This window comes from Danio rerio, chromosome 6 (assembly GCF_052040795.2).
Source record: "Danio rerio strain M-AB ecotype USA chromosome 6, GRCz13ab, whole genome shotgun sequence".
Taxonomy (NCBI): Eukaryota; Metazoa; Chordata; class Actinopteri; order Cypriniformes; family Danionidae; genus Danio; species Danio rerio.
In genome coordinates, this window is record NC_141026.1 from 49,918,002 (window position 1) to 49,943,656 (window position 25,655).

Here is a 25,655-nt window from a genome sequence, read left to right on the forward strand (position 1 = left end):
ATGAATAAAGAGACTAAGCTGAAGGAAAATCATGGAACAACATGAAGAAATTGAGTTACTTTTAAGTTTTTAAAAAATTAAGTGGATTAAACATAAAACAATTAAGTAATCACAAAAACCCTCAAGAATTGTGTTTTCTCAGCTCATTTTAAATAAGTAACTTGACCAAACAACAAACACTACTTTTAATGTAACATATTATAACATCCTTTCAGTTGCATTGCATCCATTTAATCACAATATGCATGATTTTCTTTTTCATTGTATAAAGTTAATATTAATATTAAATTGTACTAATAAAGAGGTCAAAGTCTACTCTGCACAAAATATACATGTATAATATAGTAATTTGAATTCATGTAGTATTTATTTAAATGTTATTCTTTCCTAACATCATAGCAGGCATAATTCCTGACATAATTGTTGAACTGATTAAAGAATAAATATAATAAACAGAGAATAAAAGAGCATTTAATTGTTTTCTATGAGTGAATCCTACAGAAACCATCTCAAATATGAAGTAATGAAAAGACTTTATTTATTGATGTGTAACCCTGAAATGATCTAAGTCGTATGTATGTGCTAAGAGCCAGTTCTCTGACTAGACTCTCGATCTAACTCAAAATATAAATTAGACGCTATTGTGAGAGGAGATATTTTTAAACTACTCTTGCGTCAGTTGACATCAGTACATTGTACTCATGATAGCTATAAAAACAAATATATCATTCAAATACAAAATCGGTTGACTGAAGTTAAAAATACAAAAAAAGACAAACCTTTAGATAAACTTTGTTTGAAAGCCGTTGGTGAAGAAAAAACACAACTGCTTTGACATGATAAGACATATTTACTGTCTTACATTTAATGGCTTGTAGAAATGAAGCCTGCAGCTATTTTATTTGTCACACCCAAACTGCCTAAGCAGCTTCATGATGACTTATTTGATGTTAATTAATGCATGTAGCAAGCATTACTTGGACAGACTACAATTGGACAAACAAAATGTTGTTTTATTTAAAATGTAAAAGATTTTTGTCTGTAAAATATCTGTTGTTAAAGTCGTTTTAAACTACTGAAACTCTTACTCTTCACTTGCAAGTATGTAAGATCACTATTTTTTTAAATAATGAGACACATATTCATATGAATATCAAAATATTGTGCAAAAAAAACAGGTATTTCCTTTGCATAATGCTGCAAATGCAAAACAAAAATCCATTGTCACACATCAGTTTTATATGAATTAAGCAACTAACAAAATCTTTAGGTTTTGCTGAAAAGCATAGTTCAAACTAGTCCACATTCCTTTCAAACGCTTTCTATGCAAAACCTTTAAAATTTAGCTTCGAGCAAGCTTTTCGACAGGTGAGAACATGTCTTTTCTCTCCTGCTGCATTATATACTCCTATTTCACAGAAGAAACAGGTTACTTGAGATCTGCAGACGTGGAAGTCGGTAACAATGAATGTTTCGCAGGAGCAAACGGCCTCACACAACTTACCTCCGATTCTTCAAAAGAAGAACAAGTTCACTGCGACAAACATGTATCAGCGGACCATTCGACTGAATATCAGCGCACCCACTCAAATTGTGCTTGCCATTGGGACGGAACTTAAGGTGATGCTAGACAGGTAGGTAATACAGTAATACTCGAGGCTAAATATATGTTTCATTCCATTGTTTAATTGGTTATGAATTGAGAAAGTGCAGCTGTTGTCAAATTCATCTGTAGTGTGCAAAAACTACATGTTGGATTTATTTTTAATATAGCATCCAGGCATACAAAATGATTAAAGCATTTTAAATTAAAAGATTGTAACAATTTTAACAGAAGTGGTTTCAGCTGCCTATATTTCTAATAAGAAAGCAACTATAAACACTTTAAAAGTAACCCTGTAGTCTTAATATTGTGTCCATTTATATGGTACTTAGCATTTATAAGGGATATTGCAAGTCTTTTTTTGTAATACCACATGAAAAATAATGTAGTATTTTAAAGTAAACAATAATAGGTGTTTTTGAACCATATACTACAGTAAAGCACTTAAATTAACCTGTCTAGTTGTCATTTTTTTCCACAACAGTATATTACACTACAATTCGTGAAACCTAAAGTACACTACTGATATTTATTACAGTTTATCAGTTTACTATTTGTTACAGTATGCTGTAGCAAAGAGTCGTAAATACTAAATTTCATTCATTCCTTCATTTTTATTTCGGCTTAGTCCCTTTAGTAATCTGGGGTCCCCACAGTGGAATGAACCACCAACTTATCTATATGTTTTATGCAGCAGATGCCCTTCCAGCTGCAACCCATCACTGGGAAACATCCATACACTCCCATTCACACACACATACAAACTACGGACAATTTAGCTAACCCATTTCACCTGTACCGCATGTCTTTGGACTTGTGGGGGAAACCAGAGCACCTGGAGGAAACACACGCAAACACAGGGAGGACATGCAAATTCCACACAGAAATGCCAGCTGACCCAGCCGAGGCTCGAACCAGTGACCTTCTTGCTGTGAGGTACTGTGCAGCCCCAAATACTAATATATGCAGTATAATACACTACTATAGCATGCTTTAAAAACAACAGTATATTGCTTTTGTATTTTGTTAATGTGGGATAAAACAATGAAATGATTGAAATGATTGCAAATATTGTACTTATGGCTGGAAGTGGGGTATAAAGTGGGGGACAAAAACTGACTGGGGAACAGCTTTTCCCCTTTTGAACTCTGCCCCCCCCATACACCCCACACTCTCCTCATAACTAGGGTCAGACAGAATCTGCAGACATTTTTTGCAGAATTTTGTAAAAATTCTGCGAATATACGCGAAATTATTTTGGTAGTATCATAATTAAAAACTTAATATATGAAATAAAAATAATTGCTTTTTAACTTTTATTTAATGTTTACAATGCAAATCCACATAGATCCACTTTATTTGGTAAACAAAGCAAGTCTATCATATAATATATCCACTAAAAGACAGAAAATAGGACTTTACAAACTGTATTGTAAATAAATCATATGAATATTTTCATATTAGTCAACAATATTACTGAAATTAAATTAGAAACTGAATAAATATAAATGTACACACATTTACACAAGTATACTTAGATACAATGATGGGCTAAAATCTGCGGATTTCTGTGTCTGTACATTCCGCGTGGGCCTACTCATAACTTACACTCCCCATAAACACTGCATTATTTATGGTTTATTTAATATTTGGACATGTAAAATTGCACATATTAATCAACTACATTGCAGTATTTTATCTTGAATTCTACCCACTGTACACATACATTTTGTATATTTATAATTATATTCAGATCTATTTGCACACTTCTGATTATTAATAACAAACTTCACATATATTCAACTATTGTAAATCTCTGTTCATAGTTATTACAACCTGTATATGATGTTCATAGTACAACCATCTGTAAATATCACCATCGTTTTTTATAATTCCCCTTTATTACTTACCTAAATTCTGCACTTGCTGCTATTGCACTCCTGGGTTAGACCTAAACTGCATTTCGTTGCCTTGTACTTGTACATGTGTAAGGACAATAAAGTTGAATCTAATCTAATTTAATTATAATAATAAAAAAAACAGGCAAATGATTGTACATGACAACAATCCAGATAGCAAAATCTGTCTGGCCCACGTACCTCTGTTTGGCCAAACCATGCTCTTGTTTTAGTTCTGGTCCAGTTCTGACGGTGTACCCGGGCTAAAAGTGGCCCACACACTGAAAACAGACACAAAAAACAATAAATAATGACTCTAAACGGAATTAACAAATCCAAAATATTTTTTGAATGTTAAATAATTATTAATCTAAAGGCAGTTACACCATAAAAGAAAAATATAAGAATTACAACTTAATAAAAGCCATCTATTCATACTTCAGCAACTAAAATGTACACAAAAAAAACACACATACACAAGCCGTAACAGCGCCCTCTGCCGTTGAGACCAGGCGTTTCACATTGAGTTGTGGCGTTTCCAGTCAACTGAAGGCTTCCTAGTTTCCTAGACATCATTCACCTGTTTTCGCCTGTCAATTGACTCCGTGATACGGTCATATATCGTGTCCATAAAGGCTTAAAGGCAAGCAGGAAGACTGTGACCGACTCTTCACTAATCATGGTGTCCCGTCGATCTCTTACTATTGACACCGAGAAAGCGACCAAGACGACATATGTGCTCGGAACGACTTTAACGGTGAACTTAATCAGGTGGGCGAGTTTATTTTTCATATATCATGACAATAAACACAAGTGTAAAACTTTGTTATAAGTAAACGAGCATGAACACAGGACGAGTTGATGCAATATAATAATAACCGCGATACGCCTCAAGGGAAATAAGTCTACTTTAATAGACCGAAATACACATTTAAAGGGGCAGTTCACTCTAAAACGCTTGTTGTTTCAAACTCACTGTCTTTGTTCTGTAAATAACAAAAGGGTGTATCTGACAAACGCATCTCCATTGACTTACATTGCATCTTTGTTTCGTTTGGTGTAAGTGAATGGTGGCAATGTTAAACATGTTGAGGTAACGTAAAGTTGGTTTATGTACGCACATTTGTTCAGTGACACCTTGTAACAGGCTCCCTATATTGTTTACCAATGTACTTTGAATATTCGATTGAGGTAAAGTTGGTTTTATATTCACACATTTGTTCAGTGACACACTTATAACACACTATATTGTTTACCATGGTACTTTTATTATCAAATCTAAAATCACATGCAAGTATGATTTCCTAACAATATTAGCGCTATTTATTTGACTGTGAACAATGTTATACTTTGATAGTCATTGGTTGCTAATTTAATTTTCCTATAGATATAGAATTATAATATTTTTTTCTGAAAATAAGGAGAAAGTTTGAATATGTGAATAAAAACCAGCTTTACTTCAGTGTTAAACATTGTGATATAACACACACACACACACACACACACACACACACACACACACACACAGACAGTTTTATACATCCTGTAGATGTGCATTTCTGCTAGTCGTTTTAATAAGGTTATCTTTATTTTCAACAGTGTTTTTGTTCAAGCTCAACTTGACTTTTACTATGAGCACTCAGATTTTTAGATAGTCAAGCAAATTAAAAAGTACTACTGTCTGTCAGCTAAGTTTTGTTTAGATTAAATGAACATAATTAAGGAGTCTGGGTTGGAAATAAAAGGATTTGTTTCAAAATGACCGTCATTACTTTGACAAGTGTTATTATAGACCTCTGGAAACTCAAATATGAGTCAGTCTTAACACAATGTCTGTCTGATGTATGTATACAAACGTAAACCAATAACTGAAATATCACAGACAGAAGAGAGAAATGTTGCTCACACAGTAAAAAAGACAGTCTTCTGTTTTATACGTTTATTCATAAAGTTTATCTAGGAAATGCTAACAAAGTCATCCTTGAATTAAAAGAGGCTCTGTCATAAGATGTTGTTATGTTTGTTGGAGAATTCAGGGCGATTATTTATTTAGGAATTTCTCCTTTCAGATCTAGCGGTGGATGAATGCAGTTGTTGTGCTGCGACATTATTTAAATTCATCACTGAACTCGGCATCAATGCTTCTGTTTGTAACACCCACTGTTGGCTATTGTCTCTGATAGCTGTCCCGACCCACTGACACGTCTTTCTGTAGTGATTTTAAGAAGGCTTTTTCTATATTTGTTAGTCCATGCTGAAATAGACAATCCCTTGGCAACCTCATGATTGTTCAGTCAGCGTTTGCTATCTTCCAACAGAACTGAATCATATAAATGCATTATTCATCATCTACTAATGCAGTCATTTTGAAATTTCGGCTGGTGACATGCTATGTTACCTATATGCTTTTGTAATATAAGATATGAGGTAATACTATTACAACAATTTTCTAGGAAAAAAATAGTTTAGATGGAGTTAATCATGTTCTACCGCTCTCATCTCATGGCAGCTACATTCACACTACACTAGCCAAATTAAATTGAATTAAAAAAGATTTCTTTGAAAGCCTTTCTAGATTTTTAGTATAATTGTCTATTGTTTTAGGTTTTGCTTTAAGGTATAGTTATAGTTAGGTATAGTAAAGGTGTAGTTAACCCAAAAATGTTCTCACCAGTTCAACAAAAAATGTTCTCACCATTTACTAACCCTCTAGTGCAGATCGTTACGTTTCTTTCTTCTGTTGAACACTAAAGAAGATATTTTCAAGAAAGCTGAAACCTGTGAAAATCAAATACTATGGAAGTCAGTGGTTACAGGTTTCTTACATCTTCCACTGTGTCTTCTAATGTGTTCAACATTTTCACCATCATACCATCAAGTACATAAATGAAGTAATTTATTTGTAATAACAAACAAGTAAATTGTTTCAACTCTCTTTTCTATGCAGAATTGTTTTTGGTAGAAATTTCAACGTAAAAATAGAGGAAGAAAGAAAAGGAAACATGACGGTTTCTTAAGAATAAAATGTAATCTATTATTTTTCTTAAGACGTAATTATATCCTAAAGATTTGTTGATTTATTGTTTATTATTATTATTTTTTAATTCTTATACTCACCAGGCCAGCATTTATTTATTAAAAAAGCAAAAAACATTAATATTTATATAACACCGGAACGACACGATAGCTCAGTGGTTAGCATTGTCGCCTCACAGCAAGAAGATCATTGGAGTCCCAGCTGGGTCAGTTGGCATTTCTGTATGGAGTTTGCATGTGCTCCCCATGTTGGTGTGGGTTTCCTCCGGGTGCTCCGGTTTTCCCTACAGTCCAAACACATGCGCTACAGGTGAACTGAATAAACTAAGTTGGCCGTAGTGGATGAGTGTGGATGGATGTTTCCCAGAACTGAGTTGCAGCTATGAGCGCATCCGCTGTGTAAAACATATGCTGGATAAGTTGGTGGTTCATTCAGCTGTGGCAACCCCTGATTAATAAAGGGACAAAGCCAAAGGAAAATAAAGGAATGAATTCTATAACAACAATTTTCCATTTGAATAGATTTAAATATGTAATTCATTTGGTGCTGATCATTACTATAGTCTTCAGTATCACATGGTCCTTCAGAAATGATTCCAAAATGCTAATTCATTGTTAGAAATGGCTTAATTTTTTTGGTAAACCATGTTTTATATGAATTTATAATTTTAATGATGTTCATTTTATGAATTTAAAGAAAAATGAATAAAAATAAATAAAATAAAAATAAAAAGGGATAATTAATTAATTAATTAATTTATTTTTTTTTCAGCTTAGGCCTTTTATTAATCAGGGGTCACCACAGCATAATGAACCGCCAACTTATAAATAGGGATATCCAATTGCCTTTCTGGACAAGTTATTTTAAAGACATGTCTATAATGTGTCTGTGTTTATATATTCCCATTCCAGATGTGCTCCACCACAATCCAAGTCCTTCTCAATAAGATGCACCCCAAACGTGCATTACAAGATAACACCTCCAATCACAGACAAGAACGCCCTCCCATATCCCCTCGGGCCAAACACCATCCTCCTCATCACCATGGACACAGTCAGTGAAACTGCATTCGACAGCAAGGTAAATTCAGTGAATCACCTTTGCGCTCTGAAAACTATTGACATTAAGAGCAAACACAGAAAGAATGTGTGGAAGTTTTCTGTGCTTTCTACTTCTGCAAATCCTAATGAACGTAAACAATGTGATAAAATGTTTGAAACTGGGCCAAAACTGATACACACAAGGCATTATCGGTGCAAATATTGAAAAGACGGATTTCTGTTGGTTTTATTTTGGCAGTTTTGTATGTTTTTGATATGTAAGTGACTTTGCATAGATATTAGTTCTAAAAAAAGGAACTAAAAACCTTAACTTGACAGACAGGAAAGAGCTTAACTTGTTAGTTATTCAGTAACAGTGTGGTTGACGTTGGTATTAGTCTATTGAGGAAACTGAGGTTTGCATGTCTCACACTACTTTCACAACACTGTCTAGCACTGGCAGTTAATTCTGCATATGTCACACATATTTTAATACAATCATTATCATGCCAAAATGAATCTGCTGTAATTTTCAAAGAAAACCATAATAATTGCACAATAATTGTTCTAATGATCCAGCTCATCCTTGTTTCTAAGAATCTGATTGATTTCAGTTGTCTGTGAGATACTACGGTGAGAAAACGGAGACGCTTGGGGACGCCATACTGCATCTAACAGCTGTTGGTATGTGTCTGCTGTGTGTACATTGCACTTAATGCGAGACATACGCCTATATTTATGGCTAACGCTTGTGTAAACGGAATCTGTGGTGCAACTATAAACAGTCTTATGATGCTGGCATGACTGTGACCGAGCGAGTCTCTTAATTCTGTTGTCTGTGTTCTGTTGCAGAGATATCTCTGGATGTAGATGCTGACCGAGATGGTGTTGTTGAGAAAAACAATCCAAACAAGGTGAGCTTTGTTTGTGGTCAGTCCTGTATCATAATTAATAGGGAGATAAATTTTTGAAGCTTTGTTTCTAAGTTGAAGATGGGGATCAAGAAGTCAGATAAAATAGTTAGTTGATAATAATTAAAAAATTATTAAATTAAATTATTAAATAATTAAATAGTTGATTCTAAACATCTCGTCCTGATGGCAAAGACAGTTTACCCAAAAATACAACAACAGTCTTGTTTCCAGCCTGCATAATTGAACAGTTTAAATGCATTTACAATTTTACAATGTTCATTTTGTTAGCGCACATTGTTGTTCTTTAAGCGAACAATTAATCCGTCCAAGTTAATCCACTGAAAAAGTCTATTTGTTGTGTTTGGAGTGGTGGCCCTGCACTGTTTATGCAGCCACAATATTCTTAACCACTCCCCTCTTATTATTAGTTTGATATGAGAGAATGATGCGTATCAAGAAAGTCCCGCCTCCTACTCAATATTCCATTTTAGTGGCATTCAGTTCCATTTTATTTCAGACTGCATGGGCACATGTAGTGTTTTATTATGCTGTGGTCACACTAGAGTTTGTGCTTGCGAAATTCTGTTGTACGGCACTGCGAAATAGGGCGGGATTAAACAAAATGATTAGACGTTAAAAAAAGTGAGCGTTTGGTTCACAATTTAAATTTCTGTCCAGAGAGATTATGTTTTGATCTTCGATTGGTCTCACGCAGGCGACTCAGTGGCGCAGTAGGTAGTGCTGTCGCCTCACAGCAAGAAGGTCGCTGGTTCGAACCTCGGCTCAGTTGGCGTTTCTGTGTGGAGTTTGCATGTTCTCCGAACGATTGGTCAACGTTAAAAAAATTTCAGTCTCCGGTTTCCCCCACAGTCCAAAGACATTTGGTACAGGTGAATTGGGTGGGCTAAATTGTCCATAGTGTGTGTGTGTGTGTGTGTGTGTGTGTGTGTGAATGTTTCCCAGCAATGGGTTGCGGTTGGAAGGGCATCCTCTGCGTAAAAACATGCTGGATAAGTTGGCGATTCATTCCGCTGTGGCAGCCCCGGATTATTAAAGGAACTAAGCCAACAAGAGAATGAATGATTGGTCTCACGCAATCATGAGATGCGATTTCGCTGGTCAGAGTTCACCAAGCTTGAACTTTCCAACATAGCGAACTGCTAAACTTGTCGGATGAGCTTGCATTTAACTTGTTTAATTTTTAAGTTAATAATCAAGATAATAAACTGTTTTGAACAGTTCAAGTAAATACTCATTAAATTAGGAACTTGACGGCACCTTCTTGCAGTTTCAAAGTCAGACTGCATGACTGGGTGTGTTTCTATAAAACCCAGATAACGTTGATCCAGTAGCCTGTACCATGAAGCTGGATTAAATGGTTTGCCAGTTAAGTTTAGTTTACACGAATCCTAGTTTTATTTTGGACCAGGAAGGCAGCTTGACTTAAAAGGCATTGTTCACAAAAAAATAAAAATTCTGCCAGTTTGACTTTTTTGCTCTATTGAACACAGAAGTATATATATATATATTTATTATTTATATTTATATTTATATATATATATATATATATATATATATATATATATATATATATATATATATATATATATATATATATATATATATATTTATAGAACAGTTCTTTCTGGTTCTTAAATCTGATTGGCTGATAGCCGTGTGATATTCTGCAATATCAGAACTCCTACAGCCTCTTTACCCTTTTGTGTATTACTCTGCCCACATACAGCCAGCAAAAGGCAGGCACTACAGATCTAAAGTTTAAAAGATGCTTTTAACTGTTTTAACAGATGTTTAACTATCAGCTTATGATTTGAATCCAATGCGGAAGAAAGTAGTTCCACATACAAAAGGGCCATGTGCCATCGCATGCCTCCCACCAGTGCCGATATACAGCCATATCGCACTGCTACTCGTGTGATATTGCTCATATATATATATATATATATATATATATATATATATATATATATATATATATATGAGCAATTCCATACTAATGTCAACATTGCCATAAAAAAATTAAGTGTCTCAAAATACGGAACCCATTTCCAAGTTTTTTGTGTAATCAAGTATTTTACAGTACTTTATAAATACTCAAAAATGCTTCTGTCAATGTTTTCAAACTATTATATTTGATTTACCAAAGTCACACAAGTGGAATTTTTTACATCTGTCACATCCATAAGGGAGAGACGTCACAACCGTAATGACACTTTTTCCTCAATGTGAAAATATTAAATAAAATAAAATCAATCATTTTTGTTTTATAAAGAGAACTCTTATCCCTTTGATTAGCACTGTTTCTTTTGGGTTGTGCAGGTCAATTCACAAATTTTTTACGTATACTGTAAACACGCAGAGTTTTTTGTCACATCTATAACGCATGTTTACTTTCCACATTTAAAGTACAAAATATGTTTACAGATTGATATTTTCCTGGTCCTTTAACCCTGTGGTTAGTTGTTCTGGAAAATATAAACAAAAGTTTCAATTTAATGTTAACATATACTTTCTATGTGAATTTATGTTTTGAGTTTGTACTGCAAATGTCACATTCATAACGCTAGAATTGCTAATATATACAATTTCTTTGTGTGTTTTGGTTTTCAGCATTTGTTTCCTCTATTTTTGGGTATTGATTTCGGCCAAGAATTTTCATTTCGGTGCATCCCCACCTTAAACCTAACCAGTGGTGTTAACCAAAGCAAATATAATACAAATCTGTATTCACTGAAGGAACCAGTTTAACTTGTTGTTACAGCGAATCATGTTTCACAGGACTCATTCCGGACCACAACACTGTACCGTGTGAGAAAAGTCATCCATATGAAGATGTGTGTGTGTGTGTATATATGTATGTGTGTGTGTGTGTGTGTGTGTGTGTGTGTGTGTGTGTGTATATATATATACACATACATACATACACATATATATATATATATATATATAACACAAACATATTTGTTTACAAATCATGCACATAGTTATTGATGTACTTACATAGCATTATGCAAAGAAATGCACAAAAATAAGGCTTATATGTCAATAATCTGCCTCTGCGATCATAATATGTCTAGAAAAAGATGATGTGTGCACAGCAAAAGCAAAATGTGTGCACAGTATAAGTATGTTTTATAGTTTTTGAGGAAACTGAGCCAGAGTCGCATATTTACAGTATGTCTGGGTTGCAAAATGTCGCCAACCTGATTTAAAAAATTTTAACATCTATGTTGATCCTGGAACCACATTCCAATCATCCAATCAGAATTAAGAAATAAGTTTACCATTTATGTTAAGTTTAGGTTTATGCACTTCTACACGATTGTTATCCAACTATCCTTCCCCTCTGATTTTGAGAATAATTGTCATGGTTGGGTCTTGGGGTAGGGTATAGGTATGGATTACATTTTCAAACTCAAATGATGTTCCAGGATCAACATGGTAATACTGTAGTTCAAGATCTCGTATCCCTATTACATATTGAAGTATGAGTGATAGCATTGTATTTTTGTTTCTAGGCCTCATGGAAATGGGGTCCTAATGGCCATGGTGCAGTTCTGCTGGTCAACTGTGACTCTGAGTCCATAAACAACAAGAAACCGGACAATGAGAACAGTGACATTGGTAAAGTCTCAGGTAAGTCTGGGCAGGTCTCATGTTTGATAAGGGGAAAGATTAAAGTCTCGCCGCAGATGTTTGTTATGTGTAAATACTTTAGACTTTGTACCAAACCCATGTAAGCGGTGTAAATGCAAAAGGATGCTTTTCTTATTAATCATTCAATATTAATACTCTTTAGCCAGAAAGTATTGAAAAGTGTCTATAGAATATAATTCACCCTAATAAAAACATTTACTCAACTATTTTATCACATTTAAATGGTTCCAAATCATTATGAGTTTTTTTTTTCTGTTCAACGCACAAGAAGATATTTTGAAGAATGTTAGAAACTGGTAAACATTGACTTCCGTATTGGGAAAAACAAATACCGTTGAAGTCGATATATACTGGTTTCCAACATTTTTCAACATAACTTCTTTGAGTGTTTAACAGAATAATGAAATCTCACAAGTTAATTGTAAAAAAAATTATGAAAACGTGTGTCTTTCTGACTATTCCTTTTAAATAGATTTTTTTTTTCCTATTGTACAATTGTCTGTGCATATTGCGCTGTTAGCTTGGTTAACATCTACTTTACAAAAGCAGCGGTGTGAAGAAGAGCTGAGTAATGTCATGAAATAGATCTTTTTTTTGTTTTTTGGCAGATTTGAAGGACATGTCCAAGATGGTGTTGCGCACTAATGGACCATCTCAACTTCCTGAAGGCTATAAGCTGAGCATGCACATCTCGCAGAGCACTTCAGAGAGTGTCAGAGTCTTTAGACCTCGCACAAACACAAAAACAGAAAACTTGTGGAGTGAGTCAAGTATAATAAGAAGAAAAATGATCAATGTTTTAATGTTAAGTAGAGGTTTTAGTTGACCACAAAGAGTTCATCATTTTTTCTCCCTCGTGTTGATAGTTTGTTTAAAAGACTCAGCAATATTTTAAACATATAATATATTTATACACAGCTGTGGAAAATGTAAGATACTACATAATTGCTCATTTTAAGTTTTCTAGGAATGGGTTTGAGTAAATTTAGTGGGTTTAAGTTATTTCATTGTAAAAATGTCTGATTACATTTCTTCCAAAGTTTAAATGAAAAATATTGTCATTTAGAGTAATTTCTTTCAGAAAATGGCAGCAGGTTTGGTGGTTATTCCATCAAATGCTGATTTATTAAGCCTTCTGGACTTATAGTATAAATAAACTGCATAGTTGCAATCTAAAGAACTACATTTCTGCCTAAAAAAGCCTCAAAAGTACATTATGTTGATCAACAACTGCAATATTTGTCAAACTGTAGTGAATGTTTAGTCTCTCTTTAGTCCGAGTGTGGGCGGAGTAATACACAAGGGTCAAGAGGCTGTATGAGTGCTGATATCGCTTTAATATCTTACGGCTATCAGCCAATCAAATCTGAGAACCAGACAGAAATATTGTATAAATAAAAAAATATCTGATACATGGCACAACCTACGTAATGTGATAGAAACGTTACATTATGTCCACACTCTAAATATAACAAGCAATGAGATAAAATCCTGAACTTAAACATTATAAAGGAAAATCAATACTTTACTCAATAGTTCCTCTTTCGTGCATCAGAGTACCAACTCCTGAAGCTGTTCCTGAAGGATTTCCTGATGGTGGTGGGAACAGACACGCTGACGCAGGAAGTGCCATATTTGGGAGGCAGCAGTGAACTGGAGTTCCATGTAGAAGGTCTTCGTTTCCCTGATAAAGACTTTGATGGACTCGTCACCATCAACCTCAGTCTGCTCGAGCCCTGTGGGAAGGTTAGTCAAACGCTACTGTATGATCCTAAATACAATTAAACTTTCTCTGCTTGCTGGTTTTCTGTTCAAATTACTTTATTATTATTATTATTTTTAAGTTAATTTCATAGTTTTTAAGTTATTTAGAATTGTCCTACAATCTCTTAAAGGAGCACTCCATGTTTTTTAAATAGGTTCATTTTACAACTCACCTAGAGTTAAACAGTTGAGTTTTACCATGAATCCATTCAGCTAATCTCAGTCTAGTAGGAGCACCTTTAGCTTAGCTTAGCATAAATCATTGAATTAGATTGGACCATTAGCATCTTTTTTAAAATGACATTTTCCTGCCTAGAAACAACTTTTCATTTCCCATGAGTCTCAGTACAAAGTGTAACTACAGAAGAATCAAGCTTTAAATAGAAAAACTACAGATTTTTCGGGAGGAATTTAAACGAGATGCTAATGGTCCAATCCAATTCAATGATTTATGCTAAAAGCACTCCTACCAGAACCAGAGATAAGCTGAATGAATTTGAAAATTGTAAAACTCAACCGTTTACCTCTAGGGGAGTAGTAAAATTTCAAAAAAGTAAATGCTAATAACTACTAATTACATTAAAATACTAATTACATTTGTTTTTGTTGAAACAGGGTTTCCCAGAGACGCCCATCTTTACAGATAAAGTGGTTTTTCGTGTTTCTCCATGGATCATGACCCCAAACACCCTAAAGCCTGTGGAGGTTTATGTGTGCAGGTGAGCCTGGAAGCAACTCACTCAAACCTCTCTTTATTATCCCGCTCACATATTACAAGTGCGGGATTTTAGAGTGAAAGGTGCATAACTTGATTTTAAAATAATTTAAGGAAACACACACTATCTACCATCTATCATTGTTTATTAAACATCAGCGCTAAACAACTGAAGTTACATGACCTAAAACAAACTTTTCAAATAAATAAGTGAAAATAAAAAACTTGCACTTTTGGAAACAAAATAATTTATTTTCAATGTTTTTAATATTAAAAATATAAAATAAGCAGTATCTCTTCTAAATAAAATAACTCTTGTATATCCTGTAAATGTTTTAAACTGTGCATTTTTGGCATATTCTGTAAACAAATGTTTTAATGTAAATAATCATTTTAATGTAATGGAAGATATGCCATCTCAAGGCCTCTCTGGCGGAGCTTCCAATCATCCACATCTGACCAGAGATCAGATGTGGCTGCAAAGTGGCAGTGGAAGTACACTACCTCACGAAATCTAGAGGTCTTCGCCTTTTTATATACGACACTCCTAATACTAAATGATCAACTAAAGGTTAAGTTATTATTTGTTTTCCTAAAACTTGGGTTGGCAACAGGACTTTTGTCAGGTATAAACCAGCCTCAGCCTAAAAGAGTGGGTCACGTGACTCACACAAGTAATCTAAAGTAAAAAATCGACTTGGAAAACTATAGGGTTATAGGGTCAGAATGTCAGTTTCGATTAATCGCTCAGTGCTAGAAAGAAACTAATAAAAGTTTGGAGAATGTAGAGGCTGAGTAAATGATGATAGAATTTTCTGTTGTGAGTGAACTATCCCTTTAATCCTACATGGTTCATACAAAATAACTACAATTCTAAAACAGAAAAGCCAGTTCTGACTTTGCTTTATTTATATTTTAACAAAAAAAATAACAATTTCACAATGATGCTTCTTTTACATCGTCTTAACATGCTTTGGGAGAAGCCTGTGTCATTTCCGGTCAAAAAAAAATTTCTGATTGAATAAAAGTAACTTTTAAGTCAGAATTTTTGTCAGGGGTATGAATAATTTCAGCTTGATTGTACATCTATGAAAATATGACCTTCCAAACTTACCGCTTTACATCTTGTGAGCCATTCTTGAGTCTTTAATGTTTTGTGTTTTGGCAGCACTGAGGATAACTACTCGTTCTTGAAGAGCATAAGAAATCTGGTGGAGAAGAGCGGCTACAAACTCAAAATATGTCATGAATACATGAACCGAGGCGATCGCTGGATGCAGGTTTGTGATTCAATGAAAACTAAAAAACATTTTGTATCGTAAAGTACATGTGCATTTGAAAAAAAATAATAATAATAATTATATGTGTGTGTGTGTGTGTGTGTCAACTACTGTTCAAAGGTTGAGTCGGCACCTTTTATTTAAATAAAGAAGTTTGTTTATTCAGTAATGATGCATTAAATTGTAATAAAGTAACAGACCTTTAAAACTGTACAGAATATTTCTATTGCAAATATATTCTCCACAAAATTATTTAGTTTTCTACATTAGGAGGATTTCCAGAAAATAATAATAACAATTTGTAATCGTGATACTGAAGACTGAAATATTTTATAAACATTTTAATATTTAAATGGTTAGTTTACCAAACAATGACAATTAACTCATAGTTTTTTCCCCTCATGTAGTTTTAAACCTTCATGAGATAATTTTTTCTGTTGAACTCAAAAGGAGATATTTTGAAGAATGCATGTTGCTGCCACCCATTGATTTCCATAGTAGGAAAGAAAAATTACTATGGAAGTCAAAAATTACTATGGACTCGATGTTTCCTAGCATCACAGATACTTTTTTTTCTGTTGAACAGAGTAAATGATGACAGATTTTTTTCTTTTTGGGTGAACTATCCCTTTAATATTTTTTAATATTAATGGTAATATTTCAGAATTTTAAAAAACGATTACAAACTGCATATCAATTGATCTGCAATAACAGAGCAACAATGTCCACATAATAAAAGCTGTTCCTCATCATGACTGTGGAACAAAACACACAGGATGATTCTTTTAGTAATATGACCTGTTACAATGTCAGGTTAAGCTAAAAATGACTCCCTTTATGTGTGTTTGTCTCTTGTACAGGATGAGCTTGAGTTTGGTTACATTGACTCTCCTCATCATCGTTTCCCTGTTGTCCTGGATTCTCCTCGTGATGGAGATCTTCAGGATTTTCCCTATGATGCCCTTCTGGTGAGTCAGACTGATTATCAATTAAAAGAATTACTCAATAAGGCAAAAAACAATCTCCCTGAATGGGTTTTTGTTTTTCTTATAAGATATGAAATAGTTAAGTAATGTCATGTGATCAATTTTTTTATTACACCAAGAATTAAATCATTGCTATCATTGCACTCCTCATCCTTGTTGGAATTTATTAAGATATTATTGGTAACTAGTAAAAAGGCTATAACCCGGAAATGGCATAAAGAGGACCCACAAACTAAAGATGAACGGTTCAAAATAATAGCAGAAGTTGAGGAAATGACACATGCACTTGGATTACAAAAAGAGATCTTGGAAAAAAAATGGAGTAAATGGCTGGCTTTCTCCACAACAACAATATAATTATCCATAATGTAACATTTACATAATTCTAGAGGTTATGCATCAATAACAGAATATATATGGCAACCTTTTATTTTATACTTTTATTTATTTATTTTCATGACAAGCTTAATGTATTATTTTTATGTTTGTGTATATGTATACATATGTGGAATGGATGTATTTGCTTTTAATATATACAGTTGAAGTCAAAATTATTAGCCCCCCTAAATTGTTAGCCCCTGTGTTTATTTTTTTAACGAAGAGCAGATTTTTTTTAACACATTTTTAAACATAATAGTTTTAATAACTCATCTCTAATAACTGATTTCTTTTATCTTTGCCATGATGACAGTAAATAATATTTGACTTTATTTTTCAAGACACTTCTATAAAGCTTAAAGTGACATTTGAAGGCTTAACTAGGTTAATTAGGTAAACTAGGCAGGTTAGGGTAATTAGGCAAGTTATTGTATAACGATGGTTTATTCTGTAGACTATCGAAAATAAAATATAGCTCAATTTAGTCCAAAATGAATCAGAAGTTTTAAATGAATTGTTTGAGTGGGCGAATCTATGCTTCATGCTGAAGAGAAACTTCCTGCCGCCTACTGGTGATTTTAGTTTAATAGATTAATATCAATCAATGACAGGCCTACACCAGCACAAAATTGCTCTGGGCAAGCTATTGTTTATTTAGATATTGTTTTTATCTAAATGACAACACTGTTTGACAGGGGCCAGATTTTGGATATGTGACGCGAAATGCGCTGAATGAGGAGGTGAGCAGCCTGGACTCTTTCGGTAATCTGGAGGTCAGTCCACCAGTCACAGTGAATGGGAAAAACTACCCACTCGGCAGGATCATCATTGGAGTGGCGTTCCCTACGTAAGTACCACAACTCTATTAACTAACCAGAATCGGACCTAATAATAAACATTATCATTGTTCTGGCTTCTTGTTGCTTCATTAGACTATATCTACATATTGATTGATTTTAAAGTATTACCCATCAAGATTCACTGATTATATTGTTGCGTTTATTTTCAGAGCAAGGAAAGGCCGCAACATGACTAAAGTTGTCCAGGACTTCCTGTGGGCACAGAAGGTTCAAGAGCCAATAGCGCTTTACTCTGATTGGCTGTTTGTGGGTCATGTGGACGAGTTCATGAGCTTTGTTCCAGCCCCTGACAGAAAGGTAATAGAGTAAATATATTACTGTACATTATTGTCATTAATTATCAGAATTCAAAATGTGTTCAGAAATGCTATTTATTTCTTTGATTACAAAGTACCATTACTGAACTATTAAATTTCACATTATCCTTCAGAAATTATTTTAATATACTAATTTATATATTTACATATTTATTTAAACAAATGTATATATTTAAATCTTTCATGTTTTTGTTACATTTGGTAATAGCAGCATGGTGGCTCAGTGGTTAACACTGTCACCTCACTGCAAGAAGGTCACTGGTTTGAGTCCCGGCTGGGTCAGTTGGCATTTCTGTGTGGAGTTTGCATGTTCTCCCCGTGTTCACATGTGTTTCCTCTGGGTGTTCCAGTTTCCCCAACATTCCAAAAACTTGCGGTATAGGTGAATTAAATAAGCTAAATTGGCCATAGTTTATGTGTGTGAATGAGAGAGTTTATGGGTGTTTCCCAGTACTGGGTTGCAGCTGAAAGGACAGGGATACGTTTCCAGTTCATTCTGCCATGGCGACCACTGATAAATAAAGGCTGACGCGCACCTTTCAAAAAAAAAAAACTTTCAGTGCAAGCTCTGTGATTGGTTGGCTTGGTAGCTGGGATAAGTGTGGGCGGTGCTGAGAGCCGCGAGCCCGTTGGAGCGAGCGTTTACAAGTGTCGAGTCCCATGAACGAGAACTTTTTTTGTGTTTACCTTATGATTAAAGTCGTTGCACGTCCGCCAGTTCCCGCCTCTGAATAAGTGAGTTTAGCTACTTGTACATCAAGGTAGCGTTCAGAAAAAATAAAACACCCGCTAAGAAACTTGACACAGAGGAACATAACCTACTGCCAGCTAGCACTCCGGAAGTGTTATTGCAGAGCAAAACAAACAGCATGCAGAAGTATAAATGCATGGCTACGCGCAAGGCAGGCGCTGTGGGTCACACCGATCACTCGAATCAGAAGTATAAACCAGCCTTAAGCCGAAGGAAAATTAGGGAAGGTTTTTTGTAATAAAATGGTAATATGTTTTTAAATTTTTTTTTTAATTTAATTTATTTTATTTATTTATGTTTTGCTTTTATACATAAAAAAATAAACTTATTTTTATAGAATCATTACTGAAAATGTAGCTTTTAGAAAATATTATATATATTATAAAATATAAATATACATAAAAGTTTTGTTTATTTTGTGTAATTTAATGCATATTTGTTGACTGAGATCCTGAATTATTTTTTATAAAATTTACAAAAATATTTTTTACTTTTTTTTTTTTTTTTTTTTTTTTAAATTCAATATCTAGACCGGTTACATGGTACAATTTATGAAATAGTTTGGCATGCTGTCCCACGAGAGAGCCCTAAGCTTATGAGATCCTTCAGCCCTGAGCTCCTTCCAGTTTGCAGGGCAAGAGGGAAGTTTGAGCTCGGGGAGATCTCAATGAACTCCCCTTGGCTTATTTCTGGCTAATTGACGGATAACCGGAGAAAACCGGAGAACCCGTGGAAAACCCAGGCAAGCACAGGGAGAACGAGCCAACTCTGCACAGAAATGTCATCTGGTTTAGAGATGACTTTAACTAGAGACATTCTTGCTGTGAGGCAACAGTGCTAATCACTGGGCTGACTTGTCGCCCATCTGCAAAGGAGGAGGAGTAGGGGGGTGAGTGGGGGTTGATTCTTTAAGATGAAGATATTGAGATCAGAAAACTCTGGTTATTTATAGTGAGTTAAGAATCATCTAATTGGAGAATCAATCATGAGCTGATGCGGGAACAGATGAGAACAATCATAAGCACTTTATCCTCTCGAAATTAGTTAATCAATAACCTTCACAAAAGAAAAAAAAATCTAAACATTTTTGTAGAGAACTGGATTACAATTCACGATGTTATTGACATGATGGGTGTTTTTGGTACACATTTTCATGCAACAATTAATTTAACTTGATACTAAAACTTGGATTGCATGATGCATAATTTTTTAACAATGTTCAGAAATTCCGATTGCTGTTGGCTAGTCCTGATGCTGGATACAAAGTTTTCAAAAGCCTACAAAATAGCGGACTTGGAAAAGCAGAAATGTTTCCAGGTAAACACTCCTAATTTGTCTATTTGAGAAAACACTCTTTTTCCATTACAGTTTATTTATTTATGCAAGCTAACTTCATTTTGAACAGGTAAGGAGGAGGCCATCTCTGTAAATGACCTCCTGAGCGACAAAAAGCTGCAGGCTGAAAACAGATACGTGCAGGTCAGTCAAACACACAACATTCACAACACACGCAACATTAAGATGCCTTCAGTATTATCCCTACTGCTTCTAGATATTTCTATAGTCAGATATTCCAGATCTGGGAAAGAGTAATGTTGGTTTCATCTAATGTTTCACTCAGAACTGTATTGACTGGAACAGGGACGTGCTGAAGAAAGAGCTGGGTCTGGATGATGAGGACATCATTGACTTGCCCATCCTCTTTAAAGTGATGGAAGAGAAGAATGAGGATTCAGTTCCCAGGGCTGTGGCGTATTACCCTGACATGGTACACAACATTATCAAACACTTTTTTTTTGCCCTAATATTGACAAGGCATCTAATGCCCCGTTTTCACTGAGTGGTATGGTACGGGTTGGTACCGGTCACCCTTTTCAGGCTTGTGTTTTTCACTGCTAAAAGGGGATCAACGTTTCAGTCGACGTCATTCTTGCTCGAGGAAATGTCAAAGTAAAGCTGTACGGGTCATTCACATATATGAGAAGCACTTCTCACAAAACAGATGCTTTACGTACATTAACACTTGTGTATAAATGTTCACTACTAACCTTTCTATAAACATGATTTGATTTTAACTGCAGGTCAATGATAAATAGCCAACTGTAACGTCTGCTATCACATAAAATAAATAAATAAATGCAACATATATGAACACATACAGACCCTTAAAAAACAACAGGGCTCAGGTCAGATTCTGCTCTTCTTCTTGGCTTAGTGGCTATTCATCAAGACAACGACAAGGTTTGTTTAAGCTCGGGTCGACTATGGCTTGTTATTATATGTATATATTATTATGGTGTAATGTCTCAGTTGTGTATTTAAAAATGGCGCTTCCTTTGTTTTCATTCTCCTGCTTGTACACACACTAGAGACGCATCTCTGTAAACCAATAGCATTCAGCGGCATGTCTAGCTTTGCCTTTTAGTATGCTTTTGTTGTGCTCGGAACAGTTCCCAAAAAGTGGTATGGTTCACTTTTTGGTACCTTTTGAAAGTAAAAGCGTCCATAAAAGCATACCGACCCATAACGTACCACTCAGGCCATTAAAATCAAGGTAATCATGTTAGTGTGTTGTAAAGACGTGAGTGTAATGGTTACACATGTCTGCCGTGTTCACATAGAAAAACAATGCTAACATTATGTGTTGGAATGTAAAAACACAGTCTATATAAATGATATCTACGGATGCTTATATTAGTTTTAAATACACTGAAATATTAATATTGTTATAAATAATATACTTTAAATTTGCAGTTTTATTTTTATATATGTTAAAATTTAATTCAGGATATATTTTAATATGCTGATCTGATGCTCCAGATACATTTCTTCTTCTTATTATTATTAATATTTGTTGTTATTATTATTATTATCATCATTATTAATAATAATAAAAATAATAATGTTATTATGTTTAAAGCTGTTGTGCCACTTAAATTGTTTTTAGAAACCGTGATATGTTTTTTTTTTATCAATAGAGAGTTCAAAAGTACTTCATGTAAATGTAAATTGTCAAAAAAGGTCTTCAGAGCACAAAATATTACTGAAATATTATTTAAATAAAACACTCACAATAAAATCATCACCATATTCAAAACACACCTGGAATGTGCTTGAAACGTGCTTAAATTTGACTCTGGAAAAGGTGTAAGATTCCGGATTACCTGTGTTTGTTTGTCTCCTCAGGTGAACATGATCGTGTTGGGTGATCAGCTGGGTATCCCAAAGCCATTCGGCCCACAGGTGAAGGGTGTGTGTGCGCTGGAGAAAGAAATGTGTTCTCTTCTGGAGCCTCTGGGCCTCAAATGCACCTTCATCGATGATTTCGCCCCGTATCACAAACTGCTGGGTGAAGTTCACTGCGGGTCCAATGTTCTCCGAGAACCTTTCACCGTCAGGTGGTGGAACCTGGAGCTGTAAGACACAAACCAGACCTTTCAAAGTGCCTATCACGATTAAAGCAGGATTAATAGCTTAATGGGTGTCTAAACTAGCAATAAATAAATAAACACGGAGCAAAACACTATGATAATTGATGGAGGAATGGAAAGTCTTATTTACTCACCCTCATGTTGTTCAAGCCGCTCTCTAGTGTCAAAGTACAAAAAAAAACTGTGATTTGTTTTGAAGTATGTTGTTCTATATATATTTTTTCACCCTCACATTGATATCTGAGAGCTTTGGATTTTCGGAAGAATCGCATATCTTTGTAAGGACATGACTGTGAGCAAATTACAATCTTTCATATCCTCTTAGTGATATTTCTAAATTCTTCTAGCTTTTCTGTCAACCTTGTGTGTACAACTTTCTTCTTACAGCTATTTCTGGTGCAGCTTTAAATAAAGGGCTTTCGATTATGGATTAGAATTGAAAATATAATTATAAATCTATAAGCAATGTTTAAAATGTTTTTTTCATAACTGTGAACATTGAATGTTTACATTTGTGTTGCCTTAATACTACTAATGACTGAAAACATACTGCTATGGATCATGATTTTCCACACACACACAAAAAAAAGAAAAATACAGCAATACATGAATACAGAAATAAATAAACCTTTCACGAACCCTTGAATCTTTATTAAACATGATTTATTTCATTTTATTACCAAAAAAGGTCTTATTTACAGTGAAATGCTTCATAAAAGTAGCATAATGAGCACTTGTAAAAGAACACAATCACTTGCAGAAAGCTGTTTGTCTGGATGAGTTTGTGCTTAATGTGTGTAGCATGTGCAAACGCATCGTTCAGCCAATCAGCTGAGGTTTAGGGCTCTCAAATATACTCGCAAATAAATAATTCCCTTCTCAAGTTTACGCTTTTTAGAATACAGCACACAAACTATTAAAAAAAAAACTCAAGAAATTGTACTGCAATTTCTTAAAACAGGAAGTGAAAGTACCATGTTTTTTTGGGCATGAACGCATTGGAATACAGGGGTATTCCTTAAAATAGGCATCTTAAGCAAATACAATAAATACAAAAGTAGTTAAAGCAGTGGTAAAGTGGCCCCGAATGCCGGCTGAAACATTTTGTTTGTATTTTGCTTGTGGCTTTTGCTTATTTTGTCTTACAACTAAGAATATTTTATCTCGTTTATGGCTGAATTTTGTGAAAAAAACTATTTCAGAAGGCAATTAGATGAATGGGAACACAAACGGAGAGCATTGACTGCAGATGTGTATACACGTCGATGTCACATTCAACCATTTTACACGTCAACACATCTGCCATCTTGGAATAGTCACTCGCAGTAAAAATCATTGCGTTTCCTCAAGATGTGCAAACATTGCACACTATGGCAAATGGCCTCAAGCTCAATTCACGGAGGACTGCAGCTCTGCATAGTTTAGCTCCAACCAGCTCCAACTCACATCTGCTTAATAGTCTGTAGACTATTTAATGTGAGGATGCCATTAGCCCATTAACACTTCCTGCTTGTTATCATACAATTACACAACCATAACAAGAGGCAATTCAATCATATCTTAACATAATAACAGCTATCATAACATTGTTCATCAATATGTGGACGTTTTTGGATTGCCAGAAGCTATAAAAATAAAAAATGTGAAACAGGAAACAGAATAGGACCATTGTTATTGTTTACATCCCTCAAAATGGTCTCTAGTAGTCTTGAACAGCTTGATTATTTGGATCAGCTGTGTTTGATTAGGACTGGAGCAAAACTGTGCAGAGCTGCAGTCCTCCAGGAATCAAGTTTGAGACCTATACTTTGTTTTTTAAACTCCCAAAGAATTACAGCTGTCACCTCATTATCACAGGCTTTAAACTAACTTTTTAATGTCATGTTAGATCAAGTCTATGTTACATTGTCTTAGCTTAGCATAGCATAGGAATGCAGATAAAAATATTTATGCCTCTGATTTTTCATTGACTGTTTTAATATGGCAGTGTATGGCTCATGTATAACAGCCATTGATGAGACATCTACGTTTGTATGTGTATATATACAGTTGAAGTCAGAATTATTAGCCCCCTGAATTATTAGCGCCCCTGTTTATTTTTTTCCCCAATTTCTGTTCTGTTCTGGGAAGATTGTTTCAGCACATTTCTAAGCATAATAGTTTTAAAAACTTATTTCTAATAACTGATTTATTTTATCTTTTTCATGATGACAGTAAATAATATTTTACTAGATATTTTTCAAGACACTTCTATACAGCTTAAAGTGACATTAAAAGGCTTAACTAGGTTAATAAGGTGAACTAGGCAGGTTAGGGTAATTAGACAAGTGATTGTATAACAATGGTTTGTTCTGTAGATTATCGGGAAAAAAAATTGCTTAAAGGGGCTAATAATTTTGTCCCAAAAATGGATTTTAAAAAATTAATTACTGCTTTTATTCTAGCCAAAATAAAATGAATAAGACTTTCTCTAGAAGAAAAAATATTATCAGACATACTGTGAAAATTTCATTGCTCTGTTAAAAATCATTTGGGAAATATTTCAAAAAGAAAATAAAAATCACAAGGGGGCTAATAATTCTGACTTCAACTGTATATATAAATATATATATATATATATATATATATATATATATATATATATATATATATATATATAGATAGATAGATAGATAGATAGATAGATAGATAGATAGATAGATAGATAGATAGATAGATAGATAGATAGATAGATAGATAGATAGATAGATAGATATGGCACTGATACCACAGTACTAAAGACCAAGGTATACTTCAGTTTAAACTGTGTGTACATTCTCAGCCCAATTCTTAAATTACGCATGTGCTGTAAATAGTGTGTGCACTTCTTAGTTTGTCCACAAGGTGTCTAACTGCTAATGAGCGTCTGATTGCCGTTCGCACATGCTACTGTATAAAAATTGAGTATTCTTTGTTTATTGGGCTGTGGATGTAAACAAAAAGCATACTTTGGGCTTAAAGGGA

The 25,655-nt window shown here is 34.3% G+C and overlaps 2 protein-coding genes across 5 annotated transcripts in view; one reads left to right on the top strand and one right to left on the bottom strand.

Moving 5' to 3' along the window:
* The first annotated feature begins 1,431 nt into the window (after positions 1-1,431).
* On the top strand, positions 1,432-23,298 carry padi2 (peptidyl arginine deiminase, type II). Of its 3 annotated transcripts, none has more exons than XM_087255195.1 (16): positions 1,432-1,634; positions 7,450-7,618; positions 8,193-8,262; positions 8,431-8,492; positions 12,032-12,149; positions 12,779-12,931; positions 13,726-13,916; positions 14,550-14,653; positions 15,818-15,929; positions 16,790-16,897; positions 17,989-18,140; positions 18,303-18,450; positions 20,445-20,538; positions 20,627-20,700; positions 20,843-20,989; positions 22,408-23,298. In XM_087255195.1, the coding sequence occupies exons 1-16, from the start codon at positions 1,465-1,467 to the stop codon at positions 22,639-22,641; spliced, it is 2,106 nt and encodes a 701-aa protein (XP_087111321.1). In that variant the 5' UTR covers positions 1,432-1,464; the 3' UTR covers positions 22,642-23,298.
* The window catches only part of rap1gapb (RAP1 GTPase activating protein b), a 184,867-nt gene continuing 182,505 nt past the window's right edge, over positions 23,294-25,655 (bottom strand). For both annotated transcript variants that reach the window (XR_015494073.1, XR_015494074.1), the window contains one exon: positions 23,294-24,056. The gene's annotated coding sequence lies outside the window, so the exon portion shown is untranslated. The remainder of the gene's footprint in view (positions 24,057-25,655) is intronic.

Coding starts and splice junctions, on each gene's coding strand:
- padi2 (XM_087255195.1), top strand. CDS start 1,465: ATGAATGTTTCGCAGGAGCAAACGGCCTCACACAACTTACCTCCGATT. Junction 1,635..7,449: donor CTTAAGGTGATGCTAGACAG/GTAGGTAATACA, acceptor TTCCCATTCCAG/ATGTGCTCCACCACAATCCA. Junction 20,539..20,626: donor AAAAGCAGAAATGTTTCCAG/GTAAACACTCCT, acceptor CATTTTGAACAG/GTAAGGAGGAGGCCATCTCT.